This window comes from Pleurodeles waltl, chromosome 1_1 (assembly GCF_031143425.1).
Source record: "Pleurodeles waltl isolate 20211129_DDA chromosome 1_1, aPleWal1.hap1.20221129, whole genome shotgun sequence".
NCBI classification, from domain to species: Eukaryota; Metazoa; Chordata; class Amphibia; order Caudata; family Salamandridae; genus Pleurodeles; species Pleurodeles waltl.
In genome coordinates this window covers 81,906,409-81,927,008 of record NC_090436.1, presented here as the reverse complement: position 1 = coordinate 81,927,008, position 20,600 = coordinate 81,906,409, and the positions used below count along the sequence as shown (strand labels likewise).

The window sequence follows — 20,600 nt, the reverse complement described above, 5'->3', positions numbered from 1 at the left end:
TATCCTATGGCTATCATTTAGTGGAAAAGGTAGGGATAGGCTCCTTACTGTGAAAGAAAGTGAAGCCAATGATTACAAAGTTCTTAAGAATGCACTCCTGGATGGTTATGGCTTAACCACTGAACAATACAGGATAAAGTTCAGAGAGACCAAAAAGGAGTCTTCACAAGACTGGGTTGATTTCATTGACCATTGAGTGAAGGCCTTGGAGGGGTGGTTACATGGCAGTAAAGTTACTGATTATGACAGCCTGTATAACTTGATCCTGAGAGAGCATATTCTTAATAATTGTGTGTCTGATTTGTTGCACTAGTACTTGGTGGACTCTGATCTGACCTCTCCCCAAGAATTGGGAAAGAAGGCAGACAAATGGGTCAGAACAAGGGTGAACAGAAAAGTTCATACAGGGGGTGACAAAGATGGCAACAAGAAGAAGGATGGTAAGTCTTCTGACAAGGGTGGGGACAAATCTAAAAATGAGTCTTCATCAGGCCCACAAAAACACTCTGGTGGGGGTGGTGGGCCCAAATCCTCTTCTAATCAAAACAAAGAAAAGAAACCATGGTGATATTTATGTAAAATAAAAGGCCATTGGACAACAGATCCCAGTTGTCCAAAGAAAAGCACCAAACCTCCTACCACCACAACCCCTACTGCTACACCTAGTGTCCCTACTAATAGCAGTGGTGGTGGGAGCAAACCTACTAATAGCCAATCCAAGGGAGTAGCTGGGCTCACTTTTGGTAACTTAGTTGGGGTTGGTCTGATTAGGGAGACCACAGAGGCTGTGTTAGTCTCTGAGGGGGCTATTGATTTAGCCACCTTGGTTGCTTGTCCCCTTAACATGGATAAGTACAAGCAACTACCCCTAATAAATGGTGTTGAGGTTCAGGCCTACAGGGACACAGGTGCCAGTGTCACAATGGTGATAGAGAAACTGGTCCACCCTGAACAACACCTACTTGGTCACCAGTACCAAGTAACCGATGCTCACAACAACACACTTAGCCACCCCATGGCTGTTGTAAATCTCAACTGGGGGGGGGGTTACTGGTCCAAAGAAAGTTGTGGTAGCCACAGATTTACCTGTAGACTGTCTACTAGGAAATGATTTGGAGACATCAGCTTGGTCAGATGTGGAGTTGGAGGCCCATGCAGCAATGCTGGGCATCCCAGGGCATATTTTTGCTTTAACCAGGACTCAGGCCAAAAAGCAAAAAGGACAGGGTGACTTGGATCCTGGAACAATGGACCAAGTGCTCCCTAAAGCTAGGGCTAGTAGAAGTAAAGCACTTCCTACTATCCCTCCCCCTACAGTGGATTCTACTTCTGAGGAAGAAGAATTTCCACCCTGTGCAGAACCTACACCAGAGGAGCTGGAAGCAGACACTGCTGAGCTTTTGGGTGAAGGGGGGCCTGCCAGGGAGGAGCTGAGTGTGGCACAGCAAACCTGTCCCACACTAGAGGGTCTAACACAGCAAGCTGTCAAACAAGCTAATGGGGATGTCAGTGACTCTCACAGAGTTTACTGGGAGGACAACCTCTTGTACACTGAAGCAAGGGATCCTAAACCTGGAACTGCCAGGAGGTTAGTGATTCCTCAGGAGTACAAAAAGTTCCTCCTAACTCTAGCCCACGACATTCCCCTAGCTGGGCATCTGGGACAAATGAAAACTTGGGACAGGCTTGTTCCCTTGTTTCATTGGCCTAGAATGTCTGAGGACACAAAAGAATTTTGTAAGTCCTGTGAAACCTGTCAAGCCAGTGGCAAGACAGGTGGCACCCCAAAGGCACCCCTTATTCCACTGCCTGTGGTTGGGGTTCCCTTTGAAAGGGTAGGGGTTGACATAGTTGGCCCCCTTGACCCTCCTACTGCTTCAGGCAATAGGTTTATCTTGGTGGTAGTGGACCATGCCACAAGATATCCTGAAGCAATTCCTTTAAGGACTACTACAGCACCTGCAGTGGCAAAGGCCCTCCTGGGAATATTTTCTAGGGTGGGCTTCCCAAATGAAGTAGTATCAGACAGAGGAAGCAATTTCATGTCTGCTTACTTAAAGGCCATGTGGAAAGAGTGTGGTGTGACTTACAAGTTCACCACACCCTATCATCCACAAACAAATGGACTGGTGGAGAGATTTAACAAAACTCTCAAAGGCATGATTATGGGACTCCCTGAAAAACTCCGCAGGAGATGGGATATCCTTTTACCATTCCTCCTTTTTGCCTACAGGGAGGTACCCCAGAAAGGAGTGGGCTTCAGCCCCTTTGAACTCCTCTTTGGACACCCTGTTAGGGGTCCACTAACACTTGTCAAGGAGGGTTGGGAACAGCCTTTAAAAGCTCCAAAGCAAGATATTGTGGATTATGTACTTGGCCTCAGATCAAGGATGGCTGAGTACATGAAAAAGGCCAGTAAAAACCTTCAGGCCAGCCAAGAGCTCCAAAAGCAATGGCATGACCAGAAGGCTGTTTTGGTTCAGTACAAACCAGGGCAGAAAGTGTGGGTCTTGGAGCCTGTGGCCCCAAGAGCACTCCAAGATAAATGGAGTGGACCCCACACAATTGTTGAGAAAAAGGGTGAAGTCACCTACTTAGTTGACTTAGGCACTGCCAGGAGTCCCCTTAGGGTGCTCCATGTCAATCGCCTGAAACCCTACTATGACAGGGCTGATCTCACCCTGCTCATGGCAACTGATGAGGGACAGGAAGAAGACAGTGATCCTCTACCTGATCTCTTCTCTTCCACAGAACAAGATGCTCTGGTGGAAGGTGTAGTTTTGGCTGATTGTCTTACTGCTGAGCAGAAAGACCATTGCATAAATCTCCTGGGTCAGTTTTCAGAACTCTTCTCTACTGTGCCAGGTACCACTTCTTGGTGTGAGCACACTATAGATACTGGAGACAGCTTGCCTGTCAAAAGTAAAATCTATAGGCAGCCCGACCATGTCAGAGACTGCATGAAGCAAGAGGTGCAGAAAATGTTAGAACTGGGAGTGGTTGAGCACTCTGAAAGTCCATGGGCTTCTCCTGTGGTACTTGTACCAAAACCTCATTCCAAGGATGGAAAGAAAGAAATGCGGTTTTGTGTTGACTACAGAGGTCTCAACCAGGTAACCAAAACTGATGCTCACCCTATACCCAGGGCAGATGAGCTCATAGATACACTGGCATCTGCCAAGTATCTAAGCACTTTTGATTTGACTGCAGGGTATTGGCAGATCAAATTATCAGAAGATGCTAAACCTAAAACTGCATTTTCAACCATTGGAGGCCATTACCAATTCACAGTAATGCCTTTTGGATTGAAAAATGCACCTGCCACTTTTCAGAGGTTGGTGAACACAGTCCTGCAAGGGCTGGAAGCTTTTAGTGCAGCATATCTGGACGATATAGCTGTCTTTAGCTCCAGTTGGGATGATCACCTGGTCCACCTATGGAAAGTTTTAGAGGCCCTGCAAAAGGCAGGCCTTACTATCAAGGCTTCAAAGTGTCAGATAGGGCAGGGGAAGGTGGTTTATCTGGGACACCTTGTTGGTGGGGAACAGATTGCACCACTTCAGGGGAAAATCCAAACTATTATAGATTGGGTTCCCCCTACTACTCAGACTCAAGTGAGAGCCTTCCTAGGCCTCACTGGGTATTACAGGAGGTTCATTAAGAACTATGGCTCCATTGCAGCCCCTCTTAATGACCTCACATCCAAAAAGATGCCTAAAAAGGTATTATGGACAGCAAACTGTCAGAAAGCTTTTGAGGAGCTGAAGCAGGCCATGTGCTCTGCACCTGTCCTGAAAAGCCCTTGTTACTCTAAAACATTCTATGTCCAAACTGATGCATCTGAATTAGGAGTAGGGGCAGTCCTATCACAACTTAATTCTGAGGGCCAGGATCAACCTGTTTCTTTTATTAGTAGAAGGTTGACCCCTAGAGAAAAGTGTTGGTCTGCCATTGAGAGGGAGGCCTTTTCTGTGGTCTGGGCACTGAAGAAGTTGAGGCCATACCTGTTTGGCACTCACTTCATTGTTCAGACAGACCACAAACCTCTACTTTGGCTAAAACAAATGAAAGGTGAAAATCCTAAATTGTTGAGGTGGTCCATATCCCTACAGGGAATGGACTATACAGTGGAACACAGACCTGGGAGTAGCCACTCCAATGCAGATGGACTCTCCAGATATTTCCACTTAGACAATGAAGACTCATCAGGTCATGGCTAGTCTTATTGTCCTTCGTTTGGGGGGGGAGGGTTGTGTAGGAAAGTACCATCTTGCCTGGCATGTTACCCCCATTTTTCACTGTATATATGTTGTTTTAGTTGTATGTGTCACTGGGACCCTGCCAGCCAGGGCCCCAGTGCTCATAAGTGTGCCTGAATGTGTTACCTGTAATATGACTAACTGTCTCACTGAGGCTCTGCTAATCAGAACCTCAGTAGTTATGCTCTCTCATTTCTTTCAAATTGTCACTAACAGGCTAGTGACCAATTTTACCAATTTATATTGGCTTACTGGAACACCCTTATAATTCCCTAGTATATGGTACTGAGGTACCCAGGGTATTGGGGTTCCAGGAGATCCCTATGGGCTGCAGCATTTCTTTTGCCACCCATAGGGAGCTCTGACAATTCTTACACAGGCCTGCCACTGCAGCCTGAGTGAAATAACGTCCACGTTAATTCACAGCCATTTTACACTGCACTTAAGTAACTTATAAGTCACCTATATGTCTAACCTTTACCTGGTAAAGGTTGGGTGCTAAGTTACTTAGTGTGTGGGCACCCTGGCACTAGCCAAGGTGCCCCCACATTGTTCAGGGCCAATTCCCCGGACTTTGTGAGTGCGGGGACACCATTACACGCGTGCACTACATATAGGTCACTACCTATATGTAGCTTCACAATGGTAACTCCGAATATGGCCATGTAACATGTCTATCATCATGGAATTGCCCCCTCTATACCATCCTGGCATAGTTGGCACAATCCCATGATCCCAGTGGTCTGTAGCACAGACCCTGGTACTGCCAAACTGCCTTTCCCGGGGTTTCACTGCAGCTGCTGCTGCTGCCAACCCCTCAGACAGGCTTCTGCCCTCCTGGGGTCCAGCCAGGCCTGGCCCAGGATGGCAGAACAAAGGACTTCCTCTGAGAGAGGGTGTTACACCCTCTCCCTTTGGAAAATGGTGTGAAGGCAGGGGAGGAGTAGCCTCCCCCAGCCTCTGGAAATGCTTTCATGGGCACACATGGTGCCCATTTCTGCATAAGCCAGTCTACACCGGTTCAGGGACCCCTTAGCCCTGCTCTGGCGCGAAACTGGACAAAGGAAAGGGGAGTGACCACTCCCCTGACCTGCACCTCCCCTGGGAGGTGCCCAGAGCTCCTCCAGTGTGCTCCAGACCGCTGCCATCTTGGAAACAGAGGTGCTGCTGGCACACTGGACTGCTCTGAGTGGCCAGTGCCATCAGGTGACGTCAGAGACTCCTCCTGATAGGCTCCTTCAGGTGTTGCTAGCCTATCCTCTCTCCTATGTAGCCAAACCCTCTTTTCTGGCTATTTAGGGTCTCTGTCTCTTGGGATTCCTTAGATAACGAATGCAAGAGCTCATCCGAGTTCCTCTGCATCTCTCTCTTCACCTTCTGCCAAGGAATCGACTGCTGACCGCGCTGGAAGCCTGCAAAACTGCAACATAGTAGCAACAACGACTACTGCAACTCTGTAACGCTGATCCAGCCGCCTTCTCGACTGCTTTCCTGGTGGTGCATGCTGTGGGGGTAGTCTGCCTCCTCTCTGCACTAGAAGCTCCGAAGAAATCTCCTGTGGGTCGACGGAATTGTCCCCCTGCAACCGCAGGCACCAAAGAACTGCATCACCGGTACCTTGGGTCTCCTCTCAGCACGATGAGCGAGGTCCCTTGAATCCAACAACTCTGTCCAAGTGACTCCCACAGTCCAGTGACTCTTCAGTCCAAGTTTGGTGGAGGTAAGTCCTTGCCTCCCCACGCCAGACTGCATTGCTGGGAACCGTGACTTTTGCAGCTACTCCGGCCTCCGTGCACTTCCGGCCAAAAACCTTTGTGCACAGTCCAGCCTTGGTCCACGGCACTCTAACCTGCATTGCACGACCTCCTAAGTTGTTCTCCGGCGACGTGGGACTCCTTTGTGCGACTTCGGGTGAGCACCGTTTCACGCATCCTCATAGTGCCTGTTTCTGGCACTTCTGCGGGTGCTGCCTGCTGCTGAGAGGGCTCCTTGTCTTGCTCGACGCCCCCTCTGTCCCCTGACGCAATTGGCGACATCCTGGTCCCTCCTGGGCCACAGCAGCATCCAAAAACACTTACCGCACGATTTGCAGCTAGCAAGGCTTGTTGGCAGTCTTTCGGCGGGAAAACACTTCTGCATGACTCTCCACGGCGTGAGGGATCCGTCCTTCAAAGGGGAAGTCTCTAGCCCTTGTCGTTCCTGCAGAAACCTAAGCTTCTACTGTCCAGTAGCAGCTTCTTTGCACCCACAGCTGGCATTTCCTGGGCATCTGCCCATCTCCGACTTGCTTGTGACTTTTGGACTTGGTCCCCTTGTTCCACAGGTACCCACGACTGGAAATCCATTGTTGTTGCATTGTTGGTTTGTGTCTTTCCTTCAGAATTCCCCTATCACGACTTCTATGTCCTTTGAGGAACTTTAGTGCACTTTGCACTCACTTTTCAGGGTCTTGGGGTGGGCTATTTTTCTAACCCTTACTATTTTCTAATAGTCCCAGCGACCCTCTACAAGGTCACATAGGTTTGGGGTCCATTTGTGGTTCGCATTCCACTTTTGGAGTATATGGTTTGTGTTGCCCCTATCCCTATGTGTCCCCATTGCATCCTATTGTAACTATACATTGTTTGCACTGTTTTCTAATACTATTACTGCATATTTTGGTATTGTGTACATATATCTTGTGTATATTTGCTATCCTCATACTGAGGGTACACTCTGAGATACTTTGGCATATTGTCATAAAAATAAAGTACCTTTATTTTTAGTATATCTGTGTATTGTGTTTTCTTATGATATTGTGCATATGCCACTAGTGGTACTGTAGGAGCTTCACTCGTCTCCTAGTTCAGCCTAAGCTGCTCTGCTAAGCTACCATTATCTATAAGCCTATGCTGCTAGACACCCTTAAACTAATAAGGGATAACTGGGCCTGGTGCAAGGTACCCCTTGGTACTCACTACAAGCCAGTCCAGCCTCCTACACAAGCCCTGCATGACACAACAAAGCATGGGCACCCCTCACTTAAGCATGCCCACTGCACATACCCATAACACCCCCCAACCATCATCACACAAGTCCCCACATAGGAATGCTACCACTGGGGTACACGGTTACCCACCCATTGCAGACCATGACACACACAGATGCAATAATCATGCTTTTACACCCCTGCAGGACCACTACCCAACGTCACCAGACAGGAGGGTCCAGACATCTCCACCCCACCAACAGAAGAGGCCCACAGTGATGACAGCAGCTCTGGCCAACTGGATCTAGATGACCAGCCCGGACCATCGTGGGCCTCGGGACAGTCGCTTCCCCACACCCAGTCACAGGCCATCACAGACCTTCCACCCTCTGGTAACACCAGCACAGCACCCACCCAGCGGGCCCATACCTCCGTACCCAGGACATGTCAATCAGCTATATGTCCACCACTACAGGGAACCCAGGTAAACCCACCACCCCAACAACAACAGGGACCTGGGGGCAGTGGTAGTGGGCACACGGTCCAGGGGACGGAAGCCCAGGAACACAGGGGAACTGAGAGGGCTGCTGTGCGACAGGGGGCGGACAGGCCAAGGGAACCCACTCTCCACGAGGCCCTCTCCTCCATCATGGGAGCCTACCACCACTCCCAGGAGACGATGGCTACGGTCCTGGCCAAGTTTCAGGAGACCCAGCGCCTGCAGGAGGAACAGTATTTGGGCTTCTGGAGGAACTCAGAACCATCAGCTCCGCCCTGGGCACCATCGTAGGGGTGCTGAAGGAGATACTGAACACCAGGAGGGACACCGTGGCACTCCAAGGGGCCCCTGACACTAGGATGGACGATGAACTGCCCATCTCCTCCGCCCGCGCTAGTGGACAGGACGCCCCACCACAGGACCACCACATCAGCACCCCACCCCCTGCAGACGGAGAACCACCCCGCAAGCGGTCCCTGAGATCCAGGAACAGGACAGAGAACGATGGCAAGACCCTGCCAAGAAATGACACCACCCTGATTGTCATCCCACTGTCCCACTTTGTAACCCTGTCCATATTGGAACTGCCCCAGCTCCACTTCCTATGCCCATTTGGGCAGTGCACCTGTGAGACTAATAGACTGGACTCTGCCATGGATATTCCTCCACCATCAACCCTCACCATTTTACCACCCCCATCCAATATTTAGCACTGCAATAAACACCCTTGAAGCACAAAACAATCTGGGGTTAGTCTGTGATTTTGAAAATGTGTATTAGCAATGACAGTGACAAAATCCGTTCTCAAATGTAATGTCAACATACCTATGTCACACATCTCAAGTCCATGAGGAATCTAAGCAGATGACACACGTTGGTAACCACACCTGTGAAACAGTAATGGAAATGTACAACTCAGTTACCATATACAGGTTGAAACTGACAGACAGGATAGAGGTAGAAGTGTGAAAGTACTTATAGTAGGCAGGAAGGTGTTCTCACCTGTGTGTCACTGGAAATATTGCCGGATAACTGAGTCCCTGTTGTCAATGTCTTCTTCCTCTTCTTCCTCCTCATCACTGTCCACAGGCTCCACAGCTGCCACAACATCGTCATCTGGACCATCCTCCTGCAGAAAAAGCACCTGGCGTCGCAAAGCCAGATTGTGAAGCATACAGCAGGCGATGATGATTTGGCACACCTTCCTTGGTGAGTAGAATGGGGAACCACCTGTCATATGGAGGCACCTGAACCTGGCCTTCAGGAGGCCGAAGGTTCATTCGATCACCCTCCTAGTCCGCCCATGGGCCTCATTGTAGCGTTCCTCTGCCCTGGTCCTGGGATTCCTCACTGGGGTCTGTAGCCATGACAGGTTGGGGTAACCAGAGTCCCCTAATAGCCACACACGGTGCCTCTGGAGTTGACCCATCACATAAGGGATGCTGCTATTCCACAGGATGTTGGCGTCATGCACTGAGCCAGGGAATATAGCATTTACCTGGGAGATGTACTGGTCTGCCAAACATACCATCTGTACATTCATCGAATGATAACTCTTCCGGTTCCTGTACACCTGTCACTCCTGTGGGGGGGGGACCAGAGCTACATGGGTCCCATCAATGGCACCTATGATGTTAGGGATATGTCCAAGGGCATAGAAGTCACCTTTCACTGTAGCCAAATCCTCCACCTGAGGGAAAACGATGTAGCTCCGCATGTGTTTCAGTAGGGCAGACAACACTCTGGACAACACGTTGGAAAACATAGGTTGGGTCATCCCTGATGCCATGGCCACTGTTGTTTGAAAAGACCCACTTACAAGGAAATGGAGCACTTGAGGGGGTATCCCTGTGGGATGGGGGATAGCTGACATTGGGTCAGGCTCCAACTGGGTACACAGTTCCTGGATTGTGGCACGGTCAAACCTGTAGGTGATGATTAAATGTCGCTCCTCCATTGTCAACAGGTCCACCAGCGGTCGGTACACCGGAGGATTCCGCCATATTCTCACATGTCCCAGCTGACGGTGCCTAGGAAGGACAACAGCGACCACGGAGTCAAACAACTCAGAGGTATGTACCCACAGTCTACACAGAACACGAAAATTAATCCAAAAAGTTGTCTGTATGTGTGTTGAGTCCAGGCCTAGGTATGTGTGACCTCGGTCTGGAAGAGACAATGGCTTGTGCGTCTGGGGAAAGGGCCCCTGCCTTCACTGCACAGGAGTTGGAGAAGCTCGTGGACGGGGTCCTCCCCCAGTACACGCTACTCTACGGTCCTCCAGACCAACAGGTGAGTACACAGGGAGCAAGTTGTATGGGCTATGCCTGTGTGGAGAGGGCTGATTGTAAGAAGGAAGGGGGCACAGTTCTGCGTGCATGAAGGACTGTGAATGCATGTGCCACATGGCAAGGGTAAGGATGTGGGCCACTCACTTTGACGGTGCAGTTGGTAATGACTTCTCTTCTTCCCCTGTACATGTCATGTAGGTCAGCGCCCACCAGAAGAAGGATATTTGGCGTGCCATCGCCAAGGACGTCCGGACCCTGGGGGCCCACCAGAGACGGATCACCCACTGCCGTAAAAGATGGGGAGACATTCGCCGCTGGAGCAAGAAGACGGCGGAGGCTCAGCTGGGGATGGCCTCCCAATGTGGGAGCGGTGCCCGTCGCACCATGACCCCCCTGATGTTCCGAGTCCTGGCGGTGGCCTACCCTGAGTTGGATGGGCGCTTGAGGGCATCACAGCAGACACAAGGGGGTGAGTACAACATCATTCAGCGGACTTTGCGCGCAGTGAAGGTGTCTGGGTGGGGGAGGAGGGCTGTGGGTTTCCCTAGGCCAGGGCGAGTTCCGTAGGCTAGGCCCCTCCGTAATGCAGGCCATGTGGCACTCCACCCCCCCTCTGTAGAGTGCCAAGTACAGCTATACATGCCCCTGTGTCATCTATGTGTGCTGATGTCCACCATAGCCATGTAGGCCATATCCCAGGAACTGCATCTGTAGAGGTCAACAGCGCGGCGTAGTACAGTGGGCTGCTGTGTCTGTATTGTTCGCCAACGGTAGCGGTAAGCCATGCACTCAACCTGCCTTTCTTCTGTCGCTCCTCCCCCCCTTTTTGTGCTCTCCCTGTTCTTGTGTGCATCAGCATCATGAGGCGGAGGTACAGTGGCACCGGAGCACGAGGGAGCTGCATCCCACATGGCCATGGAGGGCCACACCACGGACTCTGAATACACCAGTGGGACGGAGGGCGAGGGGAGCTCCACGGCGGTCACAGGATCAGCAACCAGCGACACAGACTCGTCCTCCGATGGGAGCTCCCTTGTGGTGGCAGCAAAATCTCTGTCTCCCACTTCTACAGGTACAGCCGCCACCCCCCCTACCAACACCGCCCTCCCAGCAGCCCCTCAGCCTTTGCCCCGTGCCCGCTCACCCAGGAGGGTGGGCATCACCTTCGCCCCAGGCACCTCAGCCCCTGCCCCTGTCACCTCTGCTGCCCTCAGTGAGGAGGCCATTGACCTCCTCAGGTCACTCACTGTTGGGCAGTCTACCATTTTGAATGCCATCCAGGGTGTAGAAAGGGAATTGCAACACACAAATGCATTCCTGGAGGGCATTCATTCTGGTCAGGCTGCCCTTCATCGAACCCTGCAATCTCTGGCCTCAGCACTGATGGCAACCATTGTCCCCGTCTCTAGCCTCCCCCCTCCAACTTCCTCCACCCAGACCCAATCCCCTGTACCTCTGCCTATCCCAAGCACACCATCAGACCAGCCTGCACACACGTCAACACACGAGGGAAGCTCAGGCAAACATAAGCACCACACATCCCACAGGCACTCACGCAAGCATCACACACATACAGACACAACAACATCCACTGCCTCCACTGTGTCCCCCTCCTCGTTGTCTCCCTCCTCCCTCCCAGTGTCGTCTACACTCTCACCTGCATGCACTACCACTACAGCCACTAGGTCCCGCACCAGCACACCCACCACCACACCCCGCTCACCTGCACTCACCACCCCACTACCATTTACACGTCCCCTGTGTCCTCTCCCAGAGTGTCTGTGACGCCCCCTCCCAAAGTACACAAACACAGGCACACACCCACCCAACAGCCATCCACCTCACGACAGCCTCCAGCGCATGCACCTGCACCCAAAGCCACAAAAGTTACACCTCCTACAACCACCTCCTCTTCCTCCACTCCCAGACCCCCTCAGCCAAAAAATCGCCGGTACCAGTGGTGCCTGTTAGAGGTATGTGGAGTGCACCGGGACCCAGGGCTGCCAGTGTGACACGGAGCCACAGCACAGCCAGTCCCCCCCTGTGAAGCACCAGAAGTTGGACAGTGCCCGGCGGGAGTGGGGGAAGGCTCCAGCTAGCAAAGCCGCTCACAAGGGTCCCGGGGGGAGTGTCCACTCAGCTATGACTCCTCCCAAGGTGGGGAAGGGGCAGAAGAAATCGCCAAAGTCTGGAAAGAGCAGCACAGCGGAGAAGACCGCCACCATCACTGCTGCCCAGGAGGCCACCGCCAGCCCCATCGTCACTGGCCAGGTGGCCACCACCAGAGTCAGTGCCCAGGAGGGCAGCCCCATCATCACTGGCCAGGTGGCCACCACCAGAGTCAGTGCCCAGGAGGGCAGCCCCATCGTCACTGGCCAGGTGGCCACCGCCAGAGTCATTGCCCAGGAGGGCAGCCCCATCGTCACTGGCCAGGAGGCCACCGCCAGAGTCAGTGCTCAGGAGGGCAGCACCATTGTCACTGGCCAGTCAGTGCCCAGGAGGGCAGCACCATCGTCACTGGCCAGGAGGCCATTGCCAGAGTCAGTGCCCAGGAGGGCAGCCCCATCGTCACTGGCCAGGAGGCCACCGCCAGAGTCAGTGCCCAGGAGGGCAGCCCCATCGTCACTGGCCAGGAGGGCACCGCCAGAGTCAGTGCCCAGGAGGGCAGCACCATCGTCACTGGCCAGGAGGCCACCACCAGAGTCAGTGCCCAGGAGGGCAGCCCCATCGTCACTGCCCATCGTCACTAGCCAGGAGGCCACTGCCAGATTCAGTGCCCAGGAGGGCCCCGGCAGCCACAGACCCGCTGGGCAATGAAGGACCGCCATGGCAAGCACCACTGAACATGCCAAGCACCGCTGAACAGGTCAGCAACTACAAAGTCAAGCACCGCTGAACAGGGCAAGCACCGCTGAACAGGGCAGGCACCACTGAACAGGGCAAAGACCGCCATGACAAGCACAGCTGAACAGGTAAGAAACTGCAAAGTCAAGCACTGCTGAACAGGCCAAGCACCGCTGAACAGGGCAAAGGCCGCCATGGCAAGCACCGCTGAACAGGGCAATCACCGCTGAACAGGGCAAGCACTGCTGAACAGGGCAAGCACCGCTGAACAGGGCAAAGACCGCCATGGCAAGCACCGCTGAACAGGTCAGAAACTGCAAAGTCAAGCACCGCTGAACAGGCCAAGCACCGCTGAACAGGGCAAAGACCGCCATGGCAAGCACCGCTGAACATGCCAAGCACCGCTGAACAGGTCAGCAACTGCAAAGTCAAGCACCGCTGAACAGAGCAAGCACCGCTGAACAGGCCAAGCACCGCTGAACAGGGCAAAGACTGCCATGGAAAGCACCGCTGAACATGCCAAGCACCGCTGAACAGGTCAGCAACTACAAAGCCAAGCACCGCTGAACAGGGCAAGCACCGCTGAACAGGGCAGGCACCACTGAACAGGGCAAAGACCGCCATGACAAGCACCGCTGAACAGGTAAGAAACTGCAAAGTCAAGCACTGCTGAACAGGCCAAGCACCGCTGAACAGGGCAAAGACCGCCATGGCAAGCACCGCTGAACAGGGCAATCACCGCTGAACAGGGCAAGCACCGCTGAACAGGGCAAGCACCGCTGAACAGGGCAAAGACCCCCATGGCAAGCACCACTGAACAGGTCAGAAACTGCAAAGTCAAGCACCGCTGAACAGGCCAAGCACCGCTGAACAGGGCAAAGACCGCCATGGCAAGCACCGCTGAACAGGCCAAGCACCGCTGAACAGGTCAGCAACTGCAAAGTCAAGCACTGCTGAACAGAGCAAGCATCGCTGAACAGGCCAAGCACTGCTGAACAGGGCAAAGACTGCCATGGCAAGCACCGCTGAACAGGCCAAGCACCGCTGAACAGGTCAGCAACTGCAAAGTCAAGCACCGCTGAACAGGGCAAGCACTGCTGAACAGGGCAAAGACCACCATGGCAAGCACCGCTGAACAGGTCAGAAATTGCAAAGCCAAGCACCTCTGAACAGGGCAAAGACCGCCAGAGTCAGTGCCCAGGAGGGCCCCGGCAGCCACAGCCCCGCTGGGCAATGAAGGACCGCCAGCCCCAGCCCAGCTGGGCAATGAAGGACCGCCATGGCAAGCACCGCTGAACATGCCAAGCACCGCTAAACAGGTCAGCAACTACAAAGTCAAGCACCGCTGAACAGGGCAAAGACCGCTGAAAAGGGCAAAGACCACCATGGCAAGCACCGCTGAACAGGTCAGAAACTGCAAAGTCAAGCACCGCTGAACAGGCCAAGCACCGCTGAACAGGGCAAAGACCTCCATGGCAAGCAACGCTGAACAGGGCAAGCACCCGCTAGCCCATGTGCGGCAGGGGCAGTGACGGAACTGGGACCGTCACGGGGAGAGTGATGCACTCTGGGCACCAGTCCCCCTCCAGAACCAGTGGAGAACAGCATCCATTCCGTCTGTCCTTAACAGGAATGAAGCACTCTGGGCACCAGTCCCCCTCCAGAACCAGTGAAGAAAGGCATCCACTACCTCTGTCCTTCACAGGATGAAGCACTCTGGGCACCAGTCCCCCTCCAGAACCAGTGGAGAAAGGCATCAACTACCTCTGTCCTTCACAGGATGAAGCACTCTGGGCACAAAGCCCCCTCTAGAACCAGTGGAGACTATTATCGACTTAAGAGACTGTGGCTTTGCACTCCCCAGGATGATACAGTGGGCAACCCACCCACTGTAGAGACTTGAGAGACTGTGGCTTTGCACTCCCCAGGATGGTACAGTGGGCAAACCACCCACTGTAGAGACTTGAGAGACTGTGGCTTTGCACTCCCCAGGATGGTACAGTGGGCAAACCACCCACTGTAGAGACTTGAGAGACTGTGGCTTTGCACTCCCCAGGATACATCAATGGGCATGGAGCCCCCTCGTGGATCTGGCGTGGTGCACTCATCCGGCTAAGGTGCCCCCCTTCCTTTCCCCCTGAGGTGCCTGTTATATTTCTATCTGATGCCCCGGCAGTGTTCTCTCCGTTTTAATCAGGTATCTGATGTGGGCCTCGCCCGTGCTTTTTGGGCTCAGTGGTCCACGGACATTGAATGGTGCATTACCTGCACTACTAATCGTGATGTATATTTTGTTGAATGTGTATATTTATCTATATATATTTGGTTACTGTATTTTGATATATTACAATGGTTGCACTAATTTCCTTTTGTCTTTGCATTCTTCCGGGGGGTTTGGGGGTTGTTACTGTAATGTTTGGATATGCATTGGTGTGTGTGTTGTAGTGGGTGAGGGTCGGGGTGGGGGTGTTGCGTGTGTGTGTCCCTGACTTTTGCCTCCCCCTCCCCTATGTCGTAGGTGCAGTACTCACCGTTGTCTTCGGCGCCGGCGTTGATGATGATCGTACAGGAGCAGGAAGACTATCGCAGGGAGTATTTGGAGTTCCAGTTCCATGGTGTCCTCGTTCCTCGTGGAGTGTGTAGAGGTGAGCGTTTTCCCTTTGAAATGGCTGTTTCCTCCGTGTTTTTATCCACGGTGAATCCGCCCCGGAAAAGGTGGCGTATTGGTAGGTTATGATACTGTGGGCGGTACTTTGTCTTCCGCCTGTCTGTTGGCGGTGACCGCCAAGCTGTTTGTCTGTACCGCCGTGGCGGTCGGAGTGTTAAAGTGGCTGTCTTTGTTGGCGGTTTCTGCCACGGCCATAATTCCCATTTTTTTTCCACCGGCCTGTTTGCGGTCTTACCGCCGCTTTGACACCGTCTGCCAGTGTTGTAATGACCCCCAAAGTGTCTTAAGTCTTTGCAAAACTAGTAAATGTCTCTTAAAAACAATAAAGGTCTCTTGCAAGCACAAAATACCTGGTTTGCGTTCAAAATCTCTGTAAGGGACCACAGAGGAGGTGATGCATTGAAAACGGAGAGGTGTGCGTCGGTTTCACCCCTTCGCACACCGACTTGCGTTGTTATTTTTCACGCACGGAAAGGCTTTGCGTCGATTTCCAGTGTGCGGACTTGGTTCCTCTTCGGGTTGAAGGATTTTCTGGCACCCCGGGGTCTGTGCATGGAATCCTGGGCTTGCGGAGCAAAGTCACAAGCGTTGCGTCGATCCAGTGGGCATTGCGTGGAAATTTCTCCTGCACGGCAGAGGCTGCATCGATTCCACTCTGGAAGTCGGGCTGTGTCGTCCCGGGTCGGCTGTGCATCGATCCGGTTGGCCGTGCGTCGAAGTTCCAGTCGCAACGCAGGCGCCGCATCAATCTTCTCCTTGCAAAGTCGTGCTGCGTCATTCCGGTTTGGAGTGCAGTGAATTCTTCCCCGCGCCGCAGGCTGTGGGTCATTATTAGCAGGCTGTGCGTCTAATTTTCGCCACCCAAGGAGTCCAGTTGCAGAAGTGAAGTCTTTTTGGTCCTGGGACTTCAGGGAACAGGAGGCAAGCTCTATCCAAGCCCTTGGAGAGCACTTCTCAGCACAGCCAGGGAGCAGCAAGGCAGCAGGGCAACAGCAAGGCAGCAGTCCTTGTGAGAAAAGCAGTCCCAGTGAGTCCTTTGGGCAGCCAGGCAGTTCCTCTTGGCAGGTCTGGTTCAGGGATTCTTCACCAGCAGGTTTTCTTGTCCAGAAGTGTCTGTGAGGTAGAGTGTCTACCCCAAGAAGTGTCTAAAGTCTGTGGGTTTGGGTCCTCTTCTTATACCCATTTTGGCCTTTGAAGTAGGCTTACTTCAAAGGAAAAGTTGCACTTGTTTGTGAAATCCTGCCTTGCGCCCAGGCAAGGCCTCAGACACACACCAGGGGGTTGGAGTCTAAATTGTGAGAGGGCAGGCACAGCCCTTTCAAGTGTGAGTGACCACTCCTCCCTTCCCTCCTAGCACAGATAGCTCATCAGGATATGCAGGCTACACCCCAGCCCCCTCTGTGTCACTGTCTGGACAGAGGTGCCAACAGCCCAACTGTCAACCTAACCCAGACAGGGAATCCACAAAAAGGCAGAGTCACAAAAATGGTTCAAGCAAGAAAATGCCCACTTTCTAAACGTGGCATATTCAAACACACAATCTTAAAGCCAACTTCACTAAAAGATGTATTTTTAAATTGTGAGTTCAGAGGCCCCAAACTCCACATGTGTATCTGCTCCCAAAGGGAATCTATGCTTTAATCATGTTTAAAGGCAGCCCCCAGGTTAGCCTATTAGAGAGATAGGCCTTACAACAGTGAGAACCAAATTTGGCAGTATTTCACTGTCAGGACATACATATAAAACACAATAGTATATGTCCTACCTTAACACTGCACCCTGCCCATGGGGCTACCTAGGGCCTACCTTAGGGGTGTCTTATATGTAGGGAAAGGGAAGGGTTAGGCCTGGCAAGTGGGGATACTTGCCAAGTCGAATTTACAGTTTAAAACTGCACACACTGACACTGCAGCGGCAGGTCTGAGACATGATTACAGTGCTACTTATGGGGGTGGCACAATCAGTGCTGCAGGCCCACTAGTAGCATTTGATTTACAGGCCCTGGGCACCCCTAGTGCACTTTACTAGGGACTTACTAGTAAACCAAATATGCCAATCATGGATAAACCAATTAACAGTACAATTTACACAGAGAGCATATGCACTTTAGCACTGGTTAGCAGTGGTAAAGTGCTCAGAGTTCAAAAGCCAACAGCAACAGGTCAGAAAAAATAGGAGGAAGGAGGCAAAAAAGTTTGGGGATGACCCTGCAAAAAGGGCCAGGTCCAACAGCGCCCTTGCCTCCAAGCCATCCCTTCCCCCGCCCCTCACCTGTATCAAAGAAATTATATTGTATGTGGATCTACAACTCATTCAATGCTATGGAACTTTGATGTATACCAATGCAAATTGAAATTTGTAGCTGCAAGCAGTTCTTGAAGAGTAGGTGGTCACATGAGTGTCACTATGGTTGTTATATTGAAAAACAAAACTTACTAAAAATGTTTTAAAAATATTGAAATCTTAAATATATTTACGCATTTAGGGCCAGATGTACGAAAGGATTTTCCCATAGACACAGAATGGGTAAAATCCTTTCGTACATCTGGCCCTTAGATTCAGGGGATACAGACAATGTAATTTGCTAAACATAGAATATATTTTGTAAACACTAGGACACAAGTTGTCAAGGACAACACTTTAGTGACTAAAACAGGTCCACAGTCAGAATACCAAATTATATTTCTACCAAAGAAAGATAATGGTGTTTTGGTTGGGAGTGTAACTCCGGGTTGACTATTACCTTTCCAGCCACCATTCCCTTGGTGATGGGACAAACTCCTCCTTGATCCTGAGTAAGAAAAAACAGAAAGGGAGTTGTCTTACTTGCCCTGTTTGCAGCTCGTCACATCCTTTATATATAGACCGAATACAGCTGGTCAATTTCCAGTGCTCGGTAGTGAGATTTGCAAGCGCTGTATTTCATGCAGTTTATCTCAATATCTCCAGAATATGAGACATTGAACAATGGCCTGGCGTATAACTGAATGAAATTGGAAGGCATTATACTTACCTGTAATGTGAATTGCTGTTGCTGTATCACCATTTCAGATTTCTAGAGGGTTAAAGGGATGCACAACTATTAACAAACCAAAGGATGGAATGTGATAGGATCTGCTGGTGACGGGGGAGCTGGCTTGGCACACCATGCATGCACTGGAATGTTTCGTGTGTCCCCGTCAGAACCAACAGGGGACTTTAGGGATGTCTAACTGATAGCGTGGTCCCTGGTAGTGTGGTCCCTAGCATGGCTGAGGGAAATCTCTTCGGTGCTTTGAAAGCCCTGGGTGATCAGGCTCCTGGCCCTATCAGTAAGGTCACAGCTTCTGAATAAATGACCAGGTCTTACATCATTAAGCTGCTCATCGGGGCCGGGCCTCACACCGAGCAGTGAGAACAAGGCAGAAGCCCCATCATCATCAGCAGCGCTGATGTTTGGGAGATTTTACACCTCTGCAACTGAGAAGTGCTGAACCAGAGGGGTTAATTCACAAACTGCATTTTGTAATACACATGTAATACCTCAGTAGTATTACTCACGTACTACTAAATGCTATTCATTAAGCCTCTTGTGGACACATCCGATTGCCCTAGTCCTATCTTTTCTGTGCAGAAGTCTTTGCCACACGTCTGTAGCTTTTGCACACCTAGTATTATGTTTTTTTAGTAAATGTGGGTGGGAAGGGGGAGTAGCTACAAAATGGTGAATAACTACATAAAAATGGGAGTGGGATGCAGGAGAGGAACTAAAGAGGGGTTTAGGGAGGAATATGTAAAAGAAAACAATGTTACTACAGCCGCAAAGACCCCAAAGTGGTAAATACTCTCCAGCTCAGCCTTGGAGTACATCCAGCACCAAACATGGACGTGCACAGGTTGCTGCAACTCACTCCCACAGAATATAATGGAGGTGGGGAGTTAAAATAACACCCCATAGGAAATAATGTTAACTAAACAAAAGTGGCTAGAGCATCTCTGGCACCTCCATGTGAAGGAAGAAGGGGCATATGAACTAAGAGGAGATTAAACTAGTTAAGAAAATGTGGGACCCAGTGTTATGTTACCTAAATAAGGATAATAGAGACCTCTACTGTCCTACAAGATTACGAGCTCTGGGTTTGTTGGACATTGGTCTCTGAGCACTAGTACACAAGGCGCAATGCCTGAATAGGCAGATGGGTTGGTTCGTGGTCTAATAGAACTCATGCACTCAGTCACTTTTATTGTGGTTGAGGGGGGGAGGGTCAGGTTGAGCAGGAATTTGGTGGGTTTCAGTTAAGACGTGAAGTTCTGTACTTATTTTTCAAAAAGCAATAACAACTGTCGAAACCTTAGATATATTTACACATTCACATTTAGGGCATAGAAAGACAATAAAATTGGATAAATGTAACACTTTTTTGCAATAAAAAAGGTCACAAGGGAAAAAAGCCATTACAACACGGCTGTTTCCCCAACCAGCCTTTACTACGCGTGCATTACAACGCATGCGTCATTACCTCGAATAGCCTTTACCATGCATACCAAGACAACAAATTATCGGTCACAAGTAGTTAAGGACAGCACTGTAGCGGCTAAACCAGGTCCACTGTCAGAATACCAAGTGAGCTTTCTACTTTAGAAAGATAATGGTTTGGTTGGGAGTGTGACTCTGGGTTGATAATTACCTTTCCAGACACCATTTCCTTGTTGATGGGACAAACTCCTCCTTGTTCCTGGGTAAGAAACAAAATTAAAAGATTTGTCTTGCACTGTTTGCATCTCGTCACTTCTTTTGTACATAGATCGAATACAACTGGTCAATATCCAGTGCTCAGTATTGAGATTTGCATCTTCATGCACTGTACCACAATAGCTCCAGAGTACAAGACATTGAGCAATGATCTGGCATATCATTGCATAAAAATGGAAGTAATTACACTTATCTGCAATGTGAATTCCAATTGCTGTGTCGCCATGTCAGAGTCTTAGGGGGTAGGAGGCCTGTGCAACTATTAACAAGCCAAAGGAGGGAGTATGTGAAGATCTGCTGGTGAGGATGGGCTGGCTTGACACATCTTGCATATACTGG

The 20,600-nt window shown here is 51.0% G+C and overlaps 1 protein-coding gene across 4 annotated transcripts in view; it reads right to left on the bottom strand.

The window, feature by feature from the left end:
• SPMIP6 (sperm microtubule inner protein 6) overlaps nucleotides 1–20,600 on the bottom strand; it is a 189,310-nt gene that overhangs the window by 115,424 nt on the left and 53,286 nt on the right. For all 4 annotated transcript variants that reach the window (XM_069215898.1, XM_069215670.1, XM_069215752.1 and 1 more), the window contains 2 exons: nucleotides 20,197–20,244; nucleotides 18,273–18,320 (listed from right to left, as the gene is read on the bottom strand). In XM_069215898.1, coding sequence (XP_069071999.1) covers nucleotides 18,273–18,320; nucleotides 20,197–20,244 — 96 coding nt within the window. The remainder of the gene's footprint in view (nucleotides 1–18,272; nucleotides 18,321–20,196; nucleotides 20,245–20,600) is intronic.